The 24,843-nt window shown below is 55.8% G+C and overlaps 1 protein-coding gene across 1 annotated transcript; it reads right to left on the bottom strand.

Annotated features, from left to right (window-relative positions):
* Positions 1–433: 433 nt before the first annotated feature.
* Positions 434–19,418, bottom strand: MPP1 (MAGUK p55 scaffold protein 1). The gene is made up of 12 exons (XM_048318917.1): positions 19,236–19,418; positions 12,648–12,791; positions 12,230–12,308; positions 11,163–11,248; positions 9,985–10,053; positions 6,870–7,066; positions 6,499–6,605; positions 5,532–5,612; positions 4,844–4,924; positions 4,250–4,452; positions 3,773–3,847; positions 434–1,723 (listed from the first exon to the last, which is right to left on the bottom strand). The coding sequence occupies exons 1-12, from the start codon at positions 19,338–19,340 to the stop codon at positions 1,547–1,549; spliced, it is 1,404 nt and encodes a 467-aa protein (XP_048174874.1). The 5' UTR covers positions 19,341–19,418; the 3' UTR covers positions 434–1,546.
* Between the last annotated feature and the right edge of the window lie 5,425 nt (positions 19,419–24,843).

Here is a 24,843-nt window from a genome sequence, read left to right as displayed (position 1 = left end):
TGTTTTGTTCTGAGTTCCATCCCTGCAGAGATTCTGTTAACTGTTGGTTTAACCTCGTGCATTGCTTTTGTCTTTAACGGTCTATCCTCCCCTCCAGTGCTGGAGATACATGCAGGCAGTGGGAACAGCAGCTGGTGGGTGTTAGAACCTGAGCAGGAAAAAAAAAAAAAGGTCCATTTTTATTTACTCTTTTTTACAAAAAAAGAAATAAAACGTCTGGTTTTGAACAGGTGATTTTCTTGCTTCTCCTGAAAGGTCAGTGCTGTTCATGGGGCAGGGGGGCAGCTTTTACCACGTGCCCAGCATCTGTGCTCCTCTCCTGAAGACTCTGCTGGTGCAGAGAAATGGTCGTGTTGCTGAGGACCATCACTAGAAGGGCCTTTGGCGTTGCGTTGTCAGTGCCCAGCCCGAGAGGTAAAACACCAGCCACAGCAATGTTTCAGCGCACATTTATTGCTGCTCATTGTTTCCCTGCAGTGGATCAGAACGAAGGTCCCTATTGCACATAGATTTTTATTTTTGGCATCCTTAAAAAAAATTGCACAAGACTTGTTAACCACCTTCCCCTTGCCCCTATAGCTGACTGAACACACAAATGACATTTTTCACCTACATGGTGGACGTGGTTTGCCCAGGAGCCACGGTGATACTTCCCAGACATGGTGCTGTGGGGCTTGTGAGTCAGTACAAACCCCATGGTGAGCATGGCTTGCATCATTGCATACAGTGTGTGAGACACCCTAGACTGGAAAACATGCCTGGATGATCACTGTAGACACTTTTCTACTGCATGCAACAGATAGTTGTGGCTGGAGGTAATTTACCCCTTGAAGAGACCCTCTGGGGTTTGGTCTGTGGAACTGGCTCAGCTGCTGCCCCGTTTCTCTGGCCAGGCACTAACAATCCAAGCTGCACGGTGAGAATTCCAATAACAGTGAGTTTTTACACCTATGGCTGCACAGGGTCAATGAGAAAACTCCAGCCTGGGAACACCGGGTGAGGCCTGCCTGCGGGTGCTCCGTGCCACATTCAGCATCTTCCCCATTCATGAGAGGAAACCCTTGGATGCAGGGGCTCTGGTATGCTCTGGGAGAAGCCTCCTAAGATGTGGACTTGGTGAAGCCTCATGGACAGCGGGAAGGGTTTTGAGTTGGGTGCATTCCTGCCATGTCAGGAGACATCTGCCTGGAAAGCCCCTGTGCTGCCACTTCCCTTGGGACTGCTGCAGGGCAGATCAGCTGGGTGCTACAGCAGGACTGTGCTTTCCCTTGCCTGGGGCGGGCAGGGAGCTGTGCTCTGAGCTAACCTGGGCGCTGCTGTAGCCACTGCCCTGCCCTGCAGTGCCACAGGAGGTGGCCGGCACCCAGGCAGCCTCTGTTGCCAGGAGAGGAGCTGCAGGCACCCTGTGTGTGTGTGAACCAGACCGTGTCGGTGGAGCAGCAGAGGAGGGAGTTGTGCTGGGCCCTGTGGGGCAGGGGAAGCTGAGGAGGTGTTTCCCAGTGGCTGCAGGATGGTTGATGGGAAGCGGCTGGGCTTGGGTGCCCTCTCAGTAGACCCAGGAGACGGGCACCCACTGTGGAGAGCTGCAGGCCTGCTCGAAGGCTTCCTGCAGCAGCTGGAGGCTCTCTTCCACGCTGTTGTTGACCAGGGACAGGTCGAAGTAGTGTGCGTACCGGCTCCGGATGCTCTCCGAGTCCTTGCGGAGCTGCTGCAGAGCCTCCGACTGCAAGGAACAGGACAGTGCTCAGGAGAGGAACTTCACAGCCCGTCCCAACCTGGAAACACCCTCCCAGCACCGAAACAACTCGAGGGGTTGAGAAGTATCAGAGCACAGAGAGCTTGTCTGATGGGCCAGGAAGTGTTGTGTGATCTCTGGGCTTGTGTCTGGGGCTTTTGCTGGACTCCATGTGGTGATGGGAGCATCAGGTTACCTGCTAGACTGAGGCCAGACCTGCTGGGTCTTGTATTTACCTTTAAAATGCTCTGTGGCAGGTCCCAGGGAGAAGGTTCACAAGCAGCAGGCTGCTCAGTGCTCTGCTGGGCACTGTCACCAGATCCAGGCTGGGTTGGAGGTGGGATCCCTGCAGCATCCTCCCTTCCCCCTGGCTTTTGACCAGAACAGCACCAGCTGGCACAGCTTTACCAGCCTCTCCACTGGTTTTGACTGGGTTTTTAGTGCTGTACTTTGATACTAAAAGCAAAGCTGCCCCTCCCCTCTTGCCAGTGTGGCTGGGCTGCCCACCTTGTAGGGGCATCCCAGGGGTGCATCCCCTGGGCAGCTCTGCCCCTGGCAGTGAGGTCCAGACCATTTCCACGTATTTCCCTAATGGAGCCTGAATGACAGGCAGCTTCTGTGCCTGGGGAGGAGGGATAGCTTGGGGTGCAGTGCTTGCTGAGCTCTGCTCTGTGCAGATATTAATAGACCTAAATGGGTATTATTAGATTATATTAATTATCATATCTATTATATAATTATATCTATTATCAATAGGTTAAATAGTCCTAAAAATACATTAATAGACCCAAATCAGACCAGTCTTTATGTCCTTCCCTTCTCTTTTGTTAGACCACCTGGGTATATATCACAGTAGTGTCACCTTTAGTGGTCAGCACTAAAAACATACTACAGATGGCACAGCAATATTTGCAATACCACACCCTCCCTCAGGGCACAGCAGGCTTCTGGCTTTAAGGTGTTCAGTTCAACACTGACAAACTTCAAATATAATTATTACCCTAGGGGCAAAAAAAAAAAAAAATAGTGCTTAGCTACCTTCATCTTGAAAGAGTTACAGAAAATATTCATCTATTCGCATAAAATTAATTTTTCCTATATTGTGGATGAAGCCAGCAGCTGTTGGGGGTGGAGAGGGGAGGGCAAGGAGCGGTTTTTGCTCACGTGAGCTCTGCGGGGTCACATTAACTCTGCCGCATCCCTCTCCTCAGAGTGAGCCGAGCTGCAGGGTTATATTTAGTGCCTGGCAGCAGGGCTGGCCCTGCCCACTGCAGCAGGATGTGATTCCTCTCTGGATGGAGGCAGCTGTGGGTGACAGAGAGTGGCCCTTTCTGCTCTGAGACCTGTCCCCTTTCCCCCCCTCCTCAGCCTGCTGCATTAGGAACTTAACGTGCTTCTAAATACCTGCACAACACTTGCTCTGAAGGTTGCATAAATATCCTCTCTGCAAGCTGTAGCTTAAGCCATACAAACACAAATTTAATAGATTGGGAGAGGTGCCCTTGTTGCCATTGAAGGCAGGAGGAGCACAGCTGTGGGTCTTCTTGTTGGCCTCTGTCTTCCCATCTCCCTGCCAGACTGGGAGGCAGGACAGGGTAGGCAGCATCCCTGCATCCAGGGGGGCTTCCTGGGAAGCGGTAGCCTGTGGCTGCCACTTGGCACCGAGTGAGTTAACTGTGCTATCAGTGCTGCTTTCATCCTCACGTTAAAGGGATCAGCATCCTAATGAGGCAAAGAATGAAAGGAGCAGTTGTTTGAGTGTCTATTTGCATAGCTGATGGCAGGATAAATGGTCCTGCTCCGGGTGCTAGGCTGTGCTCCCCACTGCGATTATGATGCTGGGATGAGGGTGGCTGAGTCTACAGCTGCAGGAATTGGCAATGCCTGTTTCTCAGGTCTGGGCTGAGTTCCGGACCACCAAAAGCAAAGCAGACAGGAATATGCTGAAGGGGAGAGCCCTGGGTTGCTGCAGCAGGCTCTGCCATGGGCAAAGAAGCCCAGCCAGAGGGGGACAGAAGGGGACACCCTGCCACTCACCTCCTCTGCCTTGTCTGTTGGGGCAATGAAGACAATGAACGGGGAGAGCTCGGCCGTGCGGACGATCTTGAGAGTCTGTGGAGAGAGGGGTGCAGTTAGGCAGGGACCAGGCACAGCTGGCTGGCTGCTGTCCCCCCATGCTGCCCCCAGCCAGGCTGGCACGGTGCCTGTGATGCAGTGGGGGCTAAAGGAGACACCCCTCACTGGGGACATGAGCTCACTGGGTGGGCTCCTGGGAAAGGGTCCCTGCAACCCACTCCCACAGCAGCCTGGCCGTGGCCTTGCTGTCACAGCCAGGTGTGTGCTGTGACAGGGAACATCCTCACTGTACCCACATCTTGCCAATGGAAATGCCACCCCAGGGCTTGCTGGCTTCTTCCTTTGGGAAGAGAAGGCAGGGACAGGTACAGCCAGCACCCAGGCAGTTCAATCTGTGGCAGCCCCTGTCCACCCACCCCTCCCCCTGCTCCTCCCCACCTGGGGCTCGATGTCCAAAATGGCGACTTTGTCCTGCTGGTGGATCTTGTGCACTGTTTCAAACTTGGTGCCAAACATGTTTCCCTGGTAGCTTCCAAACTCCAAGAACTCGTTGGCCGAGATGTCCCGGGTCATCTCCTCAGTGGAGACAAAGTAATAGTCCTTCCCATCCACCTCATTCTTCTTCTGGGGGCGTGTAGTGTCTGGGGAGGGAGGGAGAGGGTGAGTGCTGGCCCCCAAAAGGAGAGGGGAATAGAGTGGAGCCAGCATCAAGCCTAAGCTGGACTAATCCCCTGTTAACTGCTTCCTGCTTTGGACAAGTTAGGACCTCAGCCAGCTGGGGACAGGCACTGGATGAGAAGAATGAGGTGTCTGTGTGTGGGTGGCAGCAGCCCTGCAGCCTCTGTGGGTAAAGGTGGGTCCATGTGGGACAGCAGGCAGGGAGGCCTTGCATGTGGGGACCTCTGACTTCAGGGGCTTGGTGGTGCTGGAGGAACATCTCCTCACCTCCCACCTGCTGTCAGAAGGTGCTGGATCAAAGAGGTGAGAGGAAATGCATCCCATGCTGTGCCCTCCACCTGGCTGGGTACTTACATGGGGGTGGGTACATGAACTTCTCTGGGTTGTTGCTGAGCAGAGCATTCTTGATATGGCTACGGCCCACGCCACTGGCCCCTGGAGAGAGAGAGAGATGGACACTAGAGCTGAGCTCAGAGCAGCCTCTTGGGAGGTGCTGGGGCCCCCCCACAGCTCTGGGTCTGACGAAAGATGCAGAGCTTGGCCAGGGCCCTGCAGAAGATGCGCTTTCTGGGCTGGTCTGTGGTGTTATCCAGCCCTGGAAGAGGCTCTTCATGTCCTGGGAACGCTCACCTCCAGCCCCAGCTGGAGACAGGACTGCTGCCTGCAGAGCAGCCAGCCTGCCTGGACTTGGTGGGCTGCCCATGCCCGTGCAGTCCACCACCAAGTGCTCAGTCCCCATAGCATGGGAGTGCTTGCTTTGGTGCAACTGCACACACCAGAGCTGCTTTGAATAGAGATTTTCCATGAAGATACTCAGGAGCTGCAAACACGTGCTTCAACTGCCCCAGCACTGCAGCACAGATGCCAGGCCATGCACAATGCTGCATGGAGGGGGTCAGCCCGTGGGATGACTGCTGCAGGCTGAAGAAATGCTCCCCAGACCTTACTAGGTCTTGAAGGACTGCAGTGCCCCAGCCCCCGTGCAGTCCTGGTTCCCACCACACAGCCCCTGTGTGCAGAGGATGCCTGGCACAGGACCTACCAATGAGCACCAGAGTCTTCCTCTTGAAGGCAGGCAGCCTCACCACCTCCTCATAGGAAACGACATCCAGCTGGTCAAAAACTGGGGTGGAGGAGAAACGAGACAGAGGGGTAAGAACTGGCTTGGCCACACCAGCACAAGCATGTGTGTGTGTGTATCAGACCAAAGCCAGGTCCTTGGGCAAAAGGGCAGGAGTAGTCAGGACTGGGCTAGGAGCTCATCCACGTTTGGCTGCTTGGGAAAAAGAGCAGCAGCAACATCAAGCAGAATGTGAGGGGCAGAGTGGGTGCTGGGGAGCTGCCAACAAAGCCAGGGCTGCTTTTGCTCATTAAATCTGCTCAGGACAGTAGGACCTGGGAGCTGAGATGGAGAAGCAGCAGGATGCTGCAGGGAGCTTGCTGCTGGGGGAGCTTTATATATCTGGGTGATTTACAGCCTTGTTTGTTGCTGTTTGGAGCTGCAGGCTGGGCCAGGAGCCAGCAGTCCTCAGGCACCCAGCTCTTTGCTCAGTTTAGCATGGGGTGTTCGCATGGGTGGCTGAGGGGCAGTTCCCTGCCCCACCAGGGACAGGACTTGGCAGCTGTGGGAGCAGTTCAGGCTGCTCCTTAATTGCTGAGCAGCAGCACTGCCACTGCCTGCCCTGTGTTCAGCAGCCTGGGGGGTTTGAGGCTGGGGAGCCTGACCTCACAGGGCTGGGAGTGCAAGGAATTGTCACCAAGGGGAGAGCACAGGAGCTTAGTGCTGAGCCAGCCTCGTGCACATGGGGACACAGCTGTGGCCACATGAGGGGTATGAAGACTGGAGAAGGGACTCGAAAGAAGTGACAGCTATGGGGTATCCTGAGGTTCCACTGCTGACACAGCTGGGCCCTCTGGTTGACTCCCATGGAGGACAGACCCAGCCCTGCCCAGAGGCAGGAAAGATGACCAGGGCTGGGGATGGAGCCCACTGCCCTGCTCACACTTACTTGAGCTGTGCTTGGCCAGGTATTTATCTTTGCACTTCTTCTTCTTCCCAAAGGGGCTGCAGCTTGGGGATTCACTCTGGGTGGGCTGGGTGACGCTTGCCACACGCCTACCAAGAGAGGAGGACACCACCATGGCCCAGCTGTCACCCCAAGCCCTGGGACAGCAGCAGGATTGTCCCTCAGACATGCAAGAGCAACAGGCTGGCTGCTGGGACAGAAAAGGCTCACCCTGCAGCACATGAAGGGGACATTTGCCTCCTTGTCCCAGCAGTGACGCTGGTGTTACCCAACTCAAACTCCTGATAGCACATGGTCACTGCTCCCGCCTCCACTCCCAGATCCAGCCCTTCTGGCCACATCCAAGGACCTACCACTCCTGCAGCTCTGGAGAAGGGATGAGTCCTGCTGACTCAGTGCAGGAACCCTCCACCCGGCCCTGCCACCAGTTGCTGTCATCCTTGTTTATGATCTGAATCACATCACCGATCTGAAACTTCAGTCCTGCTTCCTTGCAGGGGATCAAGTTGTCTTTCTTGGGGTCGTAGTCAAACTGTGCCCTCATGAACATCTGCAAAAGAGAGAGCAGACCAGAGTCAGCAAGGCCATGCAGGGTGGCCAAGTTTGGCCCCCACACTGCATTCCCCAGCAGTGACTGCAGAGATGGCTCCAGGCACACAGCCCCTGCTCCTTCCCAGGCCCCACAGGGCTGTGTGGGGAGAAAGGAGATGCACAAAGCTTAGGGGTAAAAGTCTTGGGCATGGAATTGTAGTGAGATGTGCTGGTGAGTGGATGAGGGAAGGAGGATGGCATCTTGGCTCTACTGGGAGCTGGTGACAGGACTGCTGCCTCTAGGCAGACCCACACACCCACGGCTGCTGTTCAAACCCTGCCATGGGGCCTCCCTGCAGTGCCCTGGGTGCTGCACAGTGCTGGTGAGTTCAGCTAGCCACAGAGGAGTCCCACTGACACGGTGCACAACTGGCGTCTGCAGTGGGGTGAGCACAGGGGTGACGTCGCAACAGGGACCCCAGGGAAGGCCATGGCTCAATCTCAGCTGCTCTGTGCTGCCTTTCCCCAGAACTGGGCACTCCCTGCATGGCACAAGGCCTTCACGGAGCCAAGGATGCAGTGCTGTATCCATCCCTGCCTTGGTCTGTCCCAGTCCCTTCGGCATCAGCTACTCTCACAAAGCTACAATTCATCACAGCCGCAACTGGAAACGAGCTGCTGCTGCTGCTGCTGCTTCCCACCCAGGCCACTGTGCATCCTCCTGAGGCTGGACAAGCCCTGAAGACCAAGAAAGTTGGCTTTCCCTGTCCCTTCTGCTTGCTCAGCTCTTTGAGAAGGAGTCTACAGCACCCACTCCCACCAGGACCCTGTCAGGACTGGAGTGGAAGCAAAGCCAGGCAGAGAATGGAGGATTAGGAGTGAAAGGCAGAGTTTAGGGAACCCTGAGCAGGACCCTAGCAAGTTCATTACCCTAGAAACACAGCACATAGCAAGGGGGCAAAGGGTTTCACATGGGGTGATGCCTGTCCTTCCCTCAGATGTGACAGGCAGGGCCTGGAAACTCATCCTCCCTGGGCAGAGCAGACCATGCTGTCCTTGTTCCACATTAAAACAATTTCCCACAGTTCGTCGTCCCTCAGCTGTGCTGCTGGAGGCACAGAGCCATCAGGACACAAGCATGGTTCCCTTTCACTGCCAGAAAAGAGCATATGGATCAAGCTGGGACACGAGAGCACTCACAAAAAAATGAAATTAGGAAAAACAGTAAGAGCGAAATCTCCTTTCAGGATGAGGACTGCTGCTTGCTTTGAAAGCACTCTCTGGCACCAGGAAGCTGATCACCCACACAAACACACGAGTGATACACAGCAGGCACCGCCCAGAGCTCTCTGCTCCTGCAGCACTGATGGTCCAAGCCAGGCCATTTTGGAAATACCCACCCTACACCAGTTAGGAGTTGGCATCAGACAGCTCCACACCTCACCCACAACTGCACAGGGCTCTTTGCCTGCCTGCTGCCAGCCCCTCCCTAGGGCCAGATACTCAGCTGCTGAGCAGGCTCCAGCATGAGAAGTCCTGGTCTTTTAAAGTCAAAAGGCTGCAGGGAATATGCTGGAGGGGACCTCAAGAGCCTTGAACGCTCTGTGCCTCCTCTCATTAAGACCCTCCCAAGCAGACCTGCTCCAAGAGACACTCGGCCTCTCTGGGGCAAGCCAGGGTAGGGGAAAATCATGATGCCAGGATTTTACACCAGTCCCTAAAATAAAGGTGACCATGGGGATCCAGGAGTGGAAACACAGTCCACTCTTGGTGGTGGTACTGCAACCAACAGAGCAGCTGTGGCTCTGGGAAGCAGACAGCACCACTGCCCTGGGCACAGCAGGAGGGAGTACAACTGTTGCTGGGACAGTCTGTCCCTGTGTCTTTCCCTGAGCCCGTGGCCAGCCTCAGGTGAATCAGAAACTGCATTCTTTTCCTCTGGGGTAGCTTTTCCCCTGGCACTGAGCTGACTGACTGAGCTGGCTGGGTCAGCACAGGGAGGGCAGATAAGACAGCAGGGAAGGACAGACATGGCCCAGTGTTTAATAAACACACATGCAAAGCTGGTCGAGCAGGACTGGGGACAGCATGGACTGAGCAAGAAGCAGAGCCACCAACACTTGCCACCATGTTCAGAACTTCAGCTTCTCTGAGTAAAGAATGACATGTGCTCCCTCAGCCCATGCCAGCCCCATCCAGCCCCCACCCTCTGCCTCTGAACTCCTCTCCCTCCCCTGCCTGGCCATGACAGGGGGTCTGCACTGGGGTTTGCTCCTGCACCACACAAGACAGCAAACCAGCTACCACGCCCTGAAGCCTTGGCAGAGGACACAGCCCTCCCCACTACTCTATTTCGGCCACAGCAGGACTTCAAAGGCAAAGCCACACAGGTGTCACCCCCTGGTGACACAGCATGGCCTCCCCACCCTGGCAGTGACAGCAGGTGCAAGGAGCTGCCTTCCTTCCCCCCACTGCTTCCTTCCTCCCACGCTGTGCACCCAGACCGACGTCATCCTCACTGGGGCTGCTGCACCCAGCATCGGTGAGAGCAGGGATCACAGAGCTGGGGGCTGGCCCTGTTACAGGAACGTGGCTCTGAAGGAGACCCTCACGTGCTCCCTGGTGAGCACCTGCCACTGCTGTCCCATCCCCAAACACCACTGGTGGCTCAGACATCCCAGCCCTGTGTTCCCACACACGCTTTGGGTAAACACATCCACACAGGCCCAACATATGGTTGTTTGCAGTGATGTAAGCACAGGACAGGTCCCTCCAGCAGCTCACACAAGGTGCCAAGGCAGCCACCCCCCCTTGCCCTGACACCCCTGGCTGAGCACAGCTCTCTCCCCAGCACTGGTCCTGCATGGTTTGCTCTGGTCCCACCCTGCCCCACAGCCACATCCCAGCACTGCCCGCGGGTCCAGAGGCTGCACTTACCTGAAGAGCAGGGAGGCGGCTTTGCTGGTTGGGAATGACTTTTAATGAGACCATCCCCTTGGTTTCTTTCTAGTGAACAAAGGGGAGAAAGAAGAGTTGGAGGAGGTGGTGTCTGGAGGCAGCTCAATAGCAGCAACCTGTGCAGGGAGGTGCTGAGTGCCAGCACCTGCAAAGGCAGGGCTCCTGCGTGCTCCCCACCGCGCTGGGGGACACCACAGCCTGGTCAGAAACAGCTCTGCTTGGCTTTGCCATACTTGTCACATTCCCATGGGGGACACCAGCACCCTCACAAGGGTCTGGCTGTGGGCACTGCTAAGCACCACCAGAATGAACATGGAGATCTGCATCATCTCCATCCTGGCTGCTCCAGTGAGGAGCCTGGGAGGAGAGGCTGATTCTTCCAGGTCCTCTCCATGCTGGCCTCTTGCTCTGGCCCTCCTGGTGGCATTAAAGCACAGCACTCTCTTGCCTGCCACAGGCCAGTGCACTGTTGCCTCACTTGCATCACAAGATCCACATGGTCCCATGGGGACAACCACATGTGGAGGCCTGGAGGGACCACCTGGGCCAACCACCCTTCTCAGGAAGCAAAAACAAAGACAAGCTCCTCCTTGGTCCCGCTGTCTGGAGCAGGGACATCCTGTGGCACTTTGGCAAGGCCAAGCCTCCTGCTTAGGACCCTCAAGCAGCAGCAGCACCTCCCTCCAACAAGGTGCCGTATGTTGGGCATGGATCAGGATCAGGATCAGTGTGTGAACCCAGAGCAGGTTGGAGGCCCTGTGCAAAGCTGTCTCTGGCAAGGGCCAGACAGGATCACCATGACCTCAGCAGCAGGCAAATGGCACAAACATGACATGCATGTGTGGCTCAGGTCTGCAAGAGCAGTGCTGGAGCTGCACACCAACCTTGGCAAACAGAGGTGGTTTCCAAGCCCCACACAGGATCAGCACATGTCAAGGACCCAGTCAACAGCCTTCACTGCTGCTCCAGGAGGCCACAAACAAGCAGCAAGCACAGACCCCACCGGGGCTGCATGCAGGGTGCTTTCTGCCACATCACACTGCCATATGCAGGCAGCTGTGTGCTGGCCCTGGTGTGTGGGAGGGAGTGAATGCTCACAGCATGCAGACCAACGGGGTCCTTCCCAGGGAACAGCCCTGACACACACAGATACCTACCAGCATCTTCTGCAGCTGGTCAACTGAGTGGTTGCTCGCACTCTGCCCATTGATTTCTATGATTTCATCACCCACGTGAAGGGAGCCTGCCAGCAACGTGAGAAATAAGAAAATGCAGAAAAGGGACAAACCCAACTTACACAGCTCCATCAGCCTCCTGGGCAAGCTGTGGCCAGGACACTGCAGTGTTTGCCTGGCAGTGCTCCTGGAACCACACGTGCCATCGAAGCACATGGGAGTAAAGCACAAGGGGAATGAATTCTTCCCCCTCCACCCAATAGACACATTTAGCCAGTCTGAAAATCAGGCTGCTTTCCAGTGTGTGGAAAGTGCTTTGGACTGGTCAAAGCACCTGGATCAGTGTTTCAAACCCAACCCCAAGTACCTCTCCCAAAGCCAATGACAAGCTCCTTACAGGGCCCTTAACACAAGCATTCCTGGCTTTGTGTGGTTTCAGTTTATATACCCAGGCAGATTACAGCCTCAGATACACTGCTAAAAATCAGGCTCCAGTAGTGTTATTGGAAAGGCTCCTGTCTTATTTTGGCAGTTGTAAGCACAGACTTCCCACTTGGATCCAAGGCTGGAAAAGCAGACTCTTCTAAGCAGAGAACATCTCGTATCCACGCCTCCCTGGCAAGACCCAAACCCAGAAAATAGCACCTATTTATTTCTTTTGGCACCTTATTTCGGTCTGCAGAGCCAATCTACAGGATGCCTGTTCCACCTGTGCACTTTAGGAATGGGAAGAGCTTCCCCCACGGTCCCCAGGGGGGACCATCTCTTCTTACAGTGACCCCACCATGAGACAGAGACAGATGATCTCCAGTTCCTTTTTAGGAGAGCCCTTCCCCCAACCCTTTATTTATCCCTAAAGCCTCCAGTGTATTAACATGACAATCATGCAGAGAGACCAGTGAGTTCCAAGCTCCTGACACATCCCTAGAGGAGGAACAGGCACAGATGTCCATGTCACAGGGGAAAGCCAGCACTGCTGAGGACCTGCCTTATTGCTGCATGGGAAGAAACCACCTGCAGACATGCACTGCTTCTACAAGCCTTGTTACCTTGTCTGTGAATCATGCCCCCATGGAAGATCCTGGCCACCATGCAGCTCTGCTTGTCATTTTGCTTCAGCGTGATTCCCTGGAAGATAGGAAAATCCATGACTGCTCGCTAGAGGGGAGAGCTCTCCTGCCCTCAGCAAAGTCCACTCCAGGCCCATGTCCACAGTGGGCTGTGCAGTGGCTGGGGGGAAGACCCTGCTAGGCCAACTCAGGCTGCTGCAGCTCCTCTTGGCACCATTAACACCATCCTCTGTGGGGCTCGCTTCGGGTGCCCGGGCAGAAGGCAGAGTCCAGCAACTTTTTCCCATGGCCGAGATCTCCAGTGATCTGTTTCCCTCAAGGCCAGCCTGCTGGCACAGCTCAACCTGCCCTCCACCCCCCGGGTGCCATCCAGCTTTGGGGCCTTGCCAGTTCTCACCATGGGCTCCTCGGTGACCTTCTCGAACTGCACAAGGCGGATCTTGCGCACCTCGCGGCTGCTGCTGTGCGAGGGGCTGCCCAGGGTCGCTGAGCCGTTGGTATAAATGTCCTCAGTCATGGCGTTTGGGGACTGAGTCATGGCCTGTCGGGGCAAAACAGAGACCACGGTTTAGGGGCTCCACCTGGGAATGTTGGATCCCTGCTGCGGGGCTGAGCTACTCAAACATGTTAACGTGCCTGCGGCGCAGGTGGAGCACAGGGGAGGAGAAGATGCTAAGGGCAAGAAAAGGAAAGGAGCAGAAGAGCTTGAGCCTTGGAGATGTGGGTGTGGGTTTAATCTGCAGTTTTCCAGCCTGGGAAACACAGGATGTAAGAAAACTTTGGAAAAGCTACAGGTAGCAGAAGCCGAAAGAGTCCCCAGCTGATCTTCTGAAGCAAAGAGTCACAAATGCTCCTTGTATGTCACAGCAGCACTTGGCTCACAGACAGCTTGCTGCAGAGCATAAAGCCCAGGACATCCTCACCAAGTGAACGGAACAGTTTGGGACTCACCCCTGAGAACTGGAGCCAGGCTTTGCTCTTGCTCAGTTTGCAAGTTCAACCTTTGCTGACCTACATCAGTGGGCAACTGTACGGTGCAGAGCCATGTACACAACATCCAGGCACTGAAGGCAGTGTGCTCCCAAGCCAGCCAGAAACATCCCATTCTCCTTCCCAGCTCCCAGCTACAGGTGCTTTCATGCTGGTTTGCACTGGGATGCCAAGCAGGGACTTTCAGCCCTGAGGAAACCTCTGTTCTTGGTTTCCAGCACGTGCTGGCACCAGGGCAGATGGAGAGTGCATGGGGTCCTATACAAAGACCTCCAAACCCATCCTGCCTGGTGAGCTTCTCTCTCCCAGCCCAAGAAAGCCTGATACAGTCCTGTTAAATCTCTCAGACGTGCTGGGCAATGTCTCCACACAGCTCACAAATGTGCCTGTTCAGCCCCAAGTGCAGTGGACTTTCCTCAAGCCTCTCCCAAATCAGTGCTGGCCCAGCAAAACTCAGGCCAGCTTCGATCTGCAGCCCTTGCCTGCCCCGTTGGCACAAATTCCCATGCCAGCCCATGATGCAAAACAAACTCTGCTGGCTGACCCACTCCACACCAGACTCCCAGCTTTGCTGCCCAGTTTGCAGCCTGCACCCTCCCTCCCAGCAGTGCCTGAGCTGAGAGCCACAGCGAGCAAATCTGCAGGGACACCCAGCAAGGTCCTCACTGGCTTCAGTCCTGCATCAGTGTCGTGGCCATCCCCAGACAGGCAGAGCCAACACCTCTCCCCACCACAGCCTGACTCCATGTCAGGAGCTGGGAAATATCAGCCTGACACCCTTGCCCCAGCTCGCTCTCACCCACCCCAGGCCCCCGGCCTGGAGCAGAGGAGAAGCTGCAGTCCCACACTGCCAGGTGGGGAGGCAGATCTGGTGAGGCCAGGGGAAGGCTCTTGAAGAGTATCTGCTACTGGGCTGCAGCCACGGCACTAAACCACAATAAAATGAGCTTTGGTAGGGATGTGCTGGAGTGCTGCTGGCTGAGATGGTGATCCAGCTCTGTGTGATGGCAGAAAGGAGGGAGGGAGCCAAAGAAAGGGGCAGCAGAGTTAGGACTAACAAGGACAGCAGGAAAGGTCCTGGCAGAGAGGGACAGACCAGGCACGGTCACTGTCACAGCCCCCAGAAAGGGCACTGGTGGGGCTGGGCCAGGGAGGGAAGGGCTCAGGGAGCTGTGTGCCCATGATGCAGGGATTTATTTTTAAGCCAACTACTTCCAAAAGTGCCAACCAACCTCCTCCTCAAAAGGCAACCACATGGGCTCCAGCTGCCAACGGCTTAAACACGGAGAAGAAGGCTGAATCCCAGCCCAGAACAGCACCCAGGCCATGGACTGGCAAGATGGAAGGAAGAACAACTTGCATCCATTTCCCTCAGCCTGGCTTGCCAGCCCTAGCAGGGCATGATGCTACCACACCCTTTGCAGTACATAGGAACATATCCAGCAGTGTGCATGCCTAGAGCTGTCCTCCTCTGCCAAACCAGCAGGTGCAAGGAGGAACAGGAGGACAAGGACCTTCTCCAGCCTGACCAGAGGCCAAAGTGCCCATGGGGTGGTTGGAGTCAGCACAGATCATACTTATCTTGGTCATGCCTTGGGAAAATGTTAAACCATGCAATTCCTGGCTTCAAACCTCTACGCTCAGCACAGCCCGATGACCCAGGACACAGCACAGTCTGCTCCAGGGACTGGAAGTTCCCATCCTCACCATCCCCATCAGCTGAGCCTCCTGACCCCAACCTTTGCTCTTTGCTGAGAGCTGGAGAAAACACCCAGCTCTCGATGCTGACGCAGCACCAGTGTCACCCTGGTGACTCCTGGAGAACAAGCTCTGTCACCAGAGACTGGCTGCTATGCCTGGGGATGGCCACCAGTCACTTGATGGCAACTCTGAACGCAGAAGAGTTTTCCAACAACTCTCTCTGCCCAGAGCCATGCTGGAATGGTGTGGGCTGTTTTGCTGATGGCACTGGGCAGCCAGCAGGTCTGGACAGGAAAATGCCTGGTTCATGAGGACAACCAGGACCCTCGGGGAGGCAGATTCAGCCCTGATGTTGGCACCCAGAAACAGGAGATGTGTGTGGCTGTCATGCCCCACGCACATGAGCCGGCTGGCCCGATCGCCTTGCACTCTCCTGGCAGCTGCCACACTCTTGGCTGGCTTGGCCCAGCGTAGTCTGTGACCTTAAGAGCCTTTTGAGTCATGCTGGTGACTGGCCAGACTCTGCTCCTTGTGCACTGCTCCACAGGAAACATCTGTGAGTGCTGCTGAGAGCCAGCTCGTGGCCACCAGCCACTGCCAGCTCTGCACAGCCCCGGGCTCTGTCGCTGCCAGGGTCTGTGCTGGGGCAGAGGTGGGGCAAGGAGGTTGGGGGGCTGAGCTGTGCAATAGGGGTGCAGGACAGCCCCGCACCCAGCATCCGTGTGTGCCTTGCAGCTGCCTGACGAGGATACAAATCCCCCTGCACAAATCCTGCTCCAGTGGCAATGCACACAAGAGCCACCAGCTCCATGGGTCAGAGGTGCCCCACAGCCCCCTGCCTGCATTTTCCTCAAGAGCCCAGATTTCTGCCCCATATCCTGGGGCAGAGGGAAGTGTACCAGTTCCTCGGGCAGCGTTTACCAACAAGGAATGCAGCGAGGATCCCAGGACTTGGCATCCTGTCCCCCAGTGGGGTCAGCACTGTCTGTGGGGGTTGCTGCTGCTGCTGCACTCGCCCCACCAGGCTGCATGCCATGGGCAAATCAAACATTAACTGGGCAGCTTTTTTGCAGGAGGCTGAAGCAGCACTTGAGGAAAGCAGCACTACAGTGCAAAGGGCACGTTCAGAGATTTGGTTCCTGGGCTCTCCTTGCTGCTCTAACCAACAGACTTCAGTATCAGGTAGCCTTGGAAAAACAGGGCTGCCTGGCAAGTATGTGGAGAAAAGTGCTGCTGGTTTTGCCAAGCGGGTCCCCAAAGTGCAGCAGCTTGGATACAAGAAGGAACCCTGGAGCCAGGTTTCTCTGGGATTGCCCTCTTGGCTGGCAGGAAGACACACTCTTCTCACACTGTGAGGACCAAAATCCCAGCTCCCTCCATGAATCATCACCCCTCACATTATAATCACCATGGGTGCATGCAGGGACCTTGGGGCATTGCTTGGTGCAGAGATGTCCTGACCCAGCAATATCTCCTCCCACCCTCCAGTGCTCCAGCCTTGCCTCCCTCCCCATCCAGGATCTGTCCATCTCAGTCTTGTAGAGCTTAAAAAACATAGCAATGTGTACAAAAAGCAAAGTAGCAAAAAATTGAGCTTGGGAGCTGCTTTAGGGCTGCTCCAGCAGCCTGGAGAGCAACAGCCATGTGGACATTTAAAAGTAATTCATTCTGCCAGGGGCTACTGACTTCCCAAGTCTGCCTGCACAACCACAGGAATAATCTCACCTAAAACCCCTTCCAGCAATAGGATTGAAGTTAAAAAAAAAAAAAAAGAATCAAACCAACAAACATTTAAACCAAAAAGGATTTACACTGCTGATACTGGGAAAAGGCCCAGCAACACCAACAGGTCTCTGTGGGAAGGGAAAAAGAGAAATAGGAGGGATGCAAAATGGTTGTGGCAGCCAGAAGGTGCTGCCAGCTCTGTGTGCCCTCATGCTGACTCCAGATCACAGAGTGCCGCACTGGAGATGGGCCAGATTTTCAAGGGAGCACAGTCAGTTTTGCTGAGGCACCACCTTCCCACCAGAAAAGGCTGATGCAGCCTTCCAGATGTGTTTGTGAAGCTGGTCACCTCTGAGGGACAGCCAGTGGAACCACAACACTGACAGAAGGAGGAGCTGCCCTGCCACTCCATCCCAGCTTCCAGAACAAGCCCTGCAAAACAGCTTTTTCCCTGTAGCTGCTACACACAGCAACACAGCCAAATACATTTGAGATTAAAAAGTTTGAACCAGCCCTCCCCACTTCATCAGTCAAAGCCAGAAGTTTAGGTCGGCTTTCAACCGAGTTTTACCTGTGGTCAGTTCAGGATTTGGTCCCTGGGGGATTGTGGCCTCAGTCTGCTTTGGAGCTGCTGCCAGCTGGATGCTGAGAAATGCTGCCCAGAGGCAAGTGCAGTTCCCTCTGTTCCTTCTGCACCCTCAAGATCAGCTCTCCCCAGAAGTACCCTCCTTCTCTCCATCAAACTCCCAAAGGTCACATTCGCTGCCCATTTTACAGCTGGGGAACTGAGTCACAGATGATAAAGGGACAAGCCCAAGGACATCCTGCCAACCAGGAGCACAGCTGGGAATAAAGCCCACACCTTTTTGGTAAATCTGTACTTGTCAGTCAGGAGATATGGCAAAGATATGCAGGCACATGGCGAGGCTCAAGGCAAGAGGCCTGGGATTGTTTTCTAGCAATAACATGGCTTCCACTTGCCATGATTTGCATGCCCTCCCACCACGTGAGGAACATAGGACAGCAGCTCCCAGCACGTGGCTCTGCCAGATAAAATGCAGAACAGAAACCTCCAAGCCACCCTGTTTGACTCCAGAGCAGGAGCAGCCAGGCAGACCCAGCATCCCGCCCAAGAGCTGCTGCTGGGCAATGTCCGGGTGTCCCACGGAGGGGCCACAGCCACTGTGGGCCAGCACCATCTCTGCGTGTCCATGACACAGAGATGGGCATGTGGGCAACTGGCAAGCTCAGGACACTGTTGGATGCCAGCCCTACAGAGCTCCTTTTAAAAGGATCTCAGTAGATCTCAGATCACAGATCTCAGTTCACCATCTCTCCCTTTATCCCTACTGAAATAAATACACCGTAATACCAGGAAGCTGTAGGGCAGCTCCTACATTTTCCATGCTCTGCTGCTGTCGGCAATTTATCCTTGCTCTGTTTGCAGCCAGGCAGGCCCTCTGCCTGGCTCTTGCAGGCAGAGGGATGGGAGAGCTCCTCTCAGCAGCTGCCTGGTCCAGACACTCTGCTTTAATTTTTTTTTTCCGACTGTTTTTTTCAAAGCACCCTGCCAGGGTTGAACCATAAAAAGCAGATGAGCCACTGGTGTGAGACAGATCTGACAAGCCTCTTCTGCATGTTTAAGTGTCCAACAGGATGGGCCAAGGACAGCACTTCAGGGAAATTTCCTCCCTGCTCTCTCTCAGAGGCTCCCCACAGCTGCAAGGAAACCTTAGCCCAGGCACGTTATGCCATGGCTTCACCAAGGATGCCTGTTCAAAGCTGAAAATCTCTGCCGGGAGAAAAGCACCAGCTGTTTAACACTGGCAACTCTTGACCTCCTGGTTGCACCCAAGCTACCCCAAGCAACACTAAATGAGGAAGGAGCCCACCCAGCAGAACCAAGAGGGCTGGTACAGGCTGCTCCCCTTCTGTTGGAGGTGGGTGCATGTGGCCATCGGCTCATTCCCTGTCCTGGGGTAGGCATGAGAAGGGCTGCTTGCATCCTCCTTCCCTAGGGAAGAGACCCCCACCCTCCTCCAGCCCATGCTGTGGACCTGGAGGTTGCTCAGCAGCTGAATCAGCTCATGTGACAGGCAGTTCCAGTTCAGACCAGCTACAACTTTGCAGCAAAACAAGCACAACCTCTTCCGTGGCAGGATGCTGGAGCCTTCCTCCCCTGCACCCAGCCCCTTCTGCTCTGCCGGCTATGCTGGCTGACCACTCCCCGGAGGCACCCCACGTCCCCAGCGAGCATCCCTGCTCCCGGGGTGCTGGGGACCAGCAACGCCACGCACAGGGCGCCCACCTGGCTGCCCACACCGGGGTCTCTGCCCCTGGGACGCTGCTCGCCCCTGCATGTGCGGGAGGGACGGGATGCAGCGGGACCCCCGGGGGACCCGTGCCGGGCCTGAGCCGGGCGCAGGGTGCTGGGCTAAGGGCCCGCAGGCAGCGAGGCCCGCCGGGGCTCCCTGCTGGGGCTCGGCGGGGCCGGGGCCGGGAGCGGGATGGGTCCGGGGGCGGGGGGCAGGCGGAGGCGCGGGGTCCGGGCGCGCACCGGGCCGCTCACCTCGGGCTTGGGCCGGTTCTGCAGGAGGTGCTCCAGATAGAGGTCGGAGAGCGCCGTCCTCATGCTGCTGCCGCCGCCGGCGCTGCGCCCCGACTTGAGGGTCATCGCGGCGGCAGCTGCGGCCGGTCCCGCTGGCCCCGGCAGCGCTGAGCCCCCGGCCCGGCCCGGCTCCGGCACCGCCGCCGGCTCCCCGCACGCTCCGCCCGTGTGCGGAGGGGGCCGGCGGCGGGCGGGCGGAGCCAGGCGGCGGGGGCGGGCCGGGGCCGGGCCGGGGGCTCAGCGGGGCTGCCCGGCTGCAGCGGGGCACAGGAGCCGGCGCTGGGAAGGTCGGGCAGGGCCTCCCCGCCGCCGCTGCTCAGCCTCGCCTCGCTGCTTTTCCCCCGGGGCAGTGCCCCCCATCGCGTCGGTGCCGTGCCAGCCCCTCGCCCGTGCCTGCCTCTGGTCGTGCCGAGCACTCAGATGACAGAGTATGCTGAGTTGGAATGGACCCGCAAGGTTCGTCGAGGCCAGCTCCGGGCCCTGCACAGAACATCCCCAAGAGTCACACCATGTGCCCGAGAGACCTGTCCATCTGCTCCGTGAGCTCTGTCAGGCTGGTGCTGTGACCACTGCCCTGGGGAGCCCGTTCCAATGCCCGACCACCCCTCTGGGTGAAGAACCTGTCCCTTACATGCAACCTAAACCTCCCCTGACACAACTTCAGCCATTCCCTCGGGTCCTGTCACGGGTCACCACAGAGAAGGGATCAGTGTCTGCCCCTCCTCTTCCCCTCATGAGCAAGTTGTAGTGTGCAACGAGGTCTGTCCTCAGTCTGTTCTCCAGGCTGGACAGACCAAGTGACCTCAACTGCTCCTCTCAAGGCCCTTCATCTTCATTTCCCTCATTTGGACACTCTGGGCAGAGACCCAGCAAGGACATGGGGAGCGCCTCTCCAAAGCGCACTGGTGCCTAGCTGGCTCTCACAAACCAATGGTCATTCCTGGGCTCCACCAGGGTGCAGAGCTCCAGAGTTCCTCCAAGGCAAGGAGACCCAGGGATTTCTCTGCACTGCAGCAAGGACAGCCCTCTTCTTGAGCTGTTCTGGGTCTTCCACCTCCTTCAGCTTCCATGGGTGGCATGGCACATCCCTGCATTTGTGAGCTGTGCGTGGTGCAAAGGGCTTCTGTCAAACCTTTTCTGCCCTTGCTGTATGTCTTACTGATGAGAGGGTCCAGGTGAAGCCTGAGCTTTATTTGGGGATGTAAAGTTAATTCTGCTGGATTATTCTTTCAGAAAACTATTGAAAGGGTTTTGCATACCATCCCTGAGATCCTGGAGGTTTAGAGGTTTCCTTGTACCAGACTCACTGCTGCTAGGTGAGTTCCCCAAGCTGAGTCGGTCTAAAGGTACCCTAAGAAATACAAGGAGAAGAAGGGTGCAAACTCCTAGAGAAAGGAAACAGGAAACAGAGCGGGGGGGGGTGGGAGGGGAAGGGGGGAAGAAAGAAGGAAAATCCATCTCATTCTGACAGCAAGTTTCTCCTGCGTTGTGGGAACAAAACTGTTCTTGACTAGGCTATAAGAGTCCAGAATGCTGTGAGATGCAGGGAAAAGGAGGTGTGGGAGCTGCAGGCACTGACACAACTGGCTCCAGCAAACTACTCTAACACTACCAGGAACAAAGAGTCCCAGAAGCACAGCCTGGACTGGGAGTACTCTTCCCATCAGTCCCATTCCTGTGACAGCTGTTGCACATTTATGTGGGATCACCTGCCTGGAGTCCTGCATCATCCAGACATAGCTCCACTTCTTGCCCTACCCTCAGCCTCACACTACCCATGTGGAGCCTTGGGCTTTGTTGAAGGAATTACCCCACCTGCCAGGATTTATGCCACCATCAGCAGGGCTTGGGACTGCTTGAAGAAGACAAGTTGCCAATCCACTGAGTAAATAGGTTGGTTATTTATCTGAAGTGTAGAACAGCTTGAGCTGAATGCCTCCAAAGAGGAACAATCCAAGTTCTCCACCCCTCACATGACAGTTCTGACCACTAGTAATGTTAGGATCTGGGGTATTCCCGTTCTTTATTGGGTTCTCTCACTGTCTCTAGGCGGGCTGTTCCTTCTCCTATCTCTAAGACTGCTGTGTCAGCTGACCTAATGATGGTAGCAGCCTTCCTTGCTTCCTTATCTTCCAGCTCAAACCAGCTCTGGGGCCCCCTTTTACTTAACTTGGTAAAAGTTCAGCCTATCTGGGTGGAAGTTCACAACTTGTGATCTAAGGCTTCATCAAATTTAGCTCCTGATGCTAAGCGAGTTCTGTGTACCAAGCACATAACAGGCTTGCAGTGTTAGGAGATTAGGGGAGTCAATACCAGGAGCAGAAGAAAGACAGCTAAGAGGGCCATGTTTTGCATCTGTGCCTGGTGGAACCTGTGGCCCAGACTTTGTCAGCAGGGTTCCCTGGACAGCCTGATTAGGATGAAAAAATAATGGACTAGAAAAGTCACAGGGTGCCTGACTGTGTTCAGCCCCAGCAGATGTGCCCGCCAGGCTGGAGAATGCTGCTTGGAGCCTCATCTCCCCCAGCCCTGCCCAGCTGACCAAGAAGGGTCTGCAGAGCACTTTGTAGCATCCTTACCCAGCAGCTGAAGCAGCTGAAGCAGCCTGTGAGGAGGAGAGGGGAAATATGGATGCACACTGGGGTTGGTGGGGCATGGCTTTGAGATGTGCTGCCCTGAGCACACCCCGGGGCAGGGCCCCTTGGTGCCAGGCTTCTCTCACACTCACAGGCTAGAAACAGGCTGGTAGCAACATGGAGTAGGAGGCAAGAGATACAGAGAGCAGAGACAAGCCCCGAAGTTAATCATGGAACATGTAGTAGGAGGGAGAAGTACGACAAGAGACACCTGACAGACAGAAAAAGGATGTCTAAGTCTGTTCATTCCCTCTTGGTTACACATGGGAAAACTGAGGTGGAGGAGGTGGTGAGCAGCTTGGTCCAAGCTCCATGGCTGAGGGGGGATTTAAGCTGTGATTGCCCAAGTCTGCTTTGCTCCCCATTGGCCATGGTCCCTGCTCAGATGCTCTCTTCAGCCTGCTGTTGCCTGTTTCTGTTATGTGCTGGCAGCTTTTTCTGAGAATGGTGCCCACCTGCACAGCTGCAATATCTGCAAACACTCCCCACACCTGACTCTGGTGGGGGAACACACCAAGAGCTCTCTATCCAGCATGAGAGAAGGGAGATTCAGAAACCTCCCAGGCCAGTGGCTTATCTAGCTGGGGCTCAGCACTTAAACTTCACGCACTTTGGCTTGCAAATTAATCTCTGCTTGGGCTGTAATAGAAAGAGACAGCCAGGATGTGTTTTGGCTTCCTGGAGACACCAGAAAGCTGTGTGATCACCAGATCACCCAGCCCAGGCAACCCTGGCAGCTGAGCCATGAAAGACAAAAGATCCCTGGGGTCCAAGAGGATTCAGCCAGGCAGTCCGTGCTGCAGCAGGGCTCTTTGCAGGGTGGTGACTAGGCAGGGCGTCTCCTGGCTGAAAGGCAGAGGCCTTCATGTTGGTCAAGCCCTTTCCCTGCACAGAAATGTCTGTGGCTGGGGGAGGATGTGATGCATTTCAGATCTGCGTCGTGCTGTGAGGAAACAGCGTCTGGTCTCCGTTCCTCACAAGATAAATGTCAAGACATGCTTCCAGTAATGGATGCCAGAACTTGGCAGGCTCAGACACGTGTGCCTGCCTGCCCACTAGTGCTCTTGCTCAGCACAGTCCCCTCCCTGCTTCCTGCCTGGCTGGAGAACATCCTGGGATTGCCTGGGGCTGGTGGGTGAAGGCTGCTGGGTCGCCTGCAGAGATTTCAGCCGTGCTTCCTCTTTGAAAATAATCCGGAGTGGGCTCTGGTGCACAGAGCTTTTCCTCGGATCTAACCCTGTGTCACCAGACAAATGTGCCACAACATGGCAGCCTCTTTCTGGAGGGAGGATGAGCCTGAGCATCCACTGGTACAGACCCTGAAGGGTATTTGTGCTTCAGCTGGTCAGGCCAAGCCTGGACATGGGCAGAGGGTGCATTGATACCCCTTACCCAAGGGTATCAATGTGGGGGACTGGGCCAGATCCTCAGCATGTGTGTGTCTCTGTCTACAGTCCAGCTGCCCTTTGGGTCTGAGATTATGTCTCTGCTCTGTTCTTTTTGCCATCAGGGCCTTCATATGTGCTCCTCTGTGCTGGTGGCCCAGTGACTGCAGCCAAGCTGTCCTCGTGCAGCATTGACCACTGAGCTCAGGAGAGATGGAGTTACCTTGGAGCTGAGGAAGGATGCCTTGAGAAGGGCCTGGGGTGGCAGGATTTGTCCTTCTAGGCTGAGGGCTACTCTGCCTCAGGCAAGGGTGTTCCCTTTGAGGAGCTCATGGCTCCTATCCCTTTCTTCAGGCCAGTGCTTGCCAGGCAGCCTCTCCTCACCTCTGTGCTTGGTTATTGTCAGAATGCAATTAAGCCAAAGGGTGATTGCATCTCCTGCTTGGGCTGTAATGTAATCACTGCCGGGGCCACGGCAAAGGCTCCCTGAACAGCAGCCTGGAATGTGGCAGATGCATGGGGCTTTTTCAAGCTGTTATTTGAAACTCCAGTTTCTGATCTCCCCTGGGTGTGGGTTCCCAGATAGGTCACAGCACTGGGGTGATCTGCAGCACATCCCTGCTTCCTCCAGACAAAGGATGTGCAGAGGAGCATCTGTGTGCACCCTTAAGCCCAGTGCAGCTGATGGCAGGAAGGAGCTGGATGGCTCAGAGCAGCCCTCCCTCACACAACCACCCTGCTCATGGCACAGCCCCAGTGTCCCCACCACAGCTGTGCCCTGTGCTGCTGGCAGAGCTGCTGCAGGCTACATCTCATACAGGTGTGAGCAGAGACTGCCCGACTCTGATGGGATGCCCTGGAGGTTCACAAGGCAATCCCTGGATGTTGCTGGGCTGCTGCAGCCATCCTGCCCATCCCACTGTCACCCAGCTGACTCCTGCCATTCTCCAACGCCTCCTCATAACCCTACTTTCCCCACCACGCCAGCTGCCAGAGGCTCTGTGGGGCGACCCAGCTCCCCCATCACAGAGGGAGGACTCACTACCCTGGGTGTGGGATGGCACAGGCTCTGGTGAGCTGCTGTGTAAGAGAAGTGCTGCCCAACAAGGATGACCCTACACCTTCCCCGCAGCCCTCCAGGTGCTCCCCACCCTTGTGAGGCGGCTGTTGTTGTGGAAGGTCCCCACTCCACAAGAGGAATGAGGCAGGAGCCAGTGTCACCCTGCTCATTGTCATTCCTGGGAGGGGAAACATCTGCCACTGTGTGGGGTGGGTGCCAGGGAAGGGGAAAGCCACAGGTGTCAGGAAGATGGCTGTGGCCCATGGCACACCTTGCTGGGGGTTATGTCAAGGTGGCAGCTCATCCACCAGTCAGTGTCCCACCAGGGTCCCTGGGAGCCACAGGCACCCACAGAATTCCTCCTGTGGAGAACAAGGAGGGCTTGCTCAATGCAGCAACAGCAAGCAGGGTGATGTCACCCAGCCACAGCAGCAGCAGCACCGTGGAAAGGAGACGAAGGGAAACGCAGGGCCAAAACCCAGTGCTGA

Source organism: Corvus hawaiiensis, chromosome 14 (genome assembly GCF_020740725.1).
Source record: "Corvus hawaiiensis isolate bCorHaw1 chromosome 14, bCorHaw1.pri.cur, whole genome shotgun sequence".
In the NCBI taxonomy this organism is placed as follows: domain Eukaryota; kingdom Metazoa; phylum Chordata; class Aves; order Passeriformes; family Corvidae; genus Corvus; species Corvus hawaiiensis.
Note: the sequence above shows the minus strand (reverse complement) of the source record. Positions and strands in the feature narration are given on the sequence as shown.

Coding starts and splice junctions, on each gene's coding strand:
- MPP1 (XM_048318917.1), bottom strand. CDS start 19,340: ATGACCCTCAAGTCGGGGCGCAGCGCCGGCGGCGGCAGCAGCATGAGG. Junction 12,309..12,647: donor AGGTCACCGAGGAGCCCATG/GTGAGAACTGGC, acceptor CCTATCTTCCAG/GGAATCACGCTGAAGCAAAA. Junction 10,054..11,162: donor ACCAGCTGCAGAAGATGCTG/GTAGGTATCTGT, acceptor TTTGTTCACTAG/AAAGAAACCAAGGGGATGGT.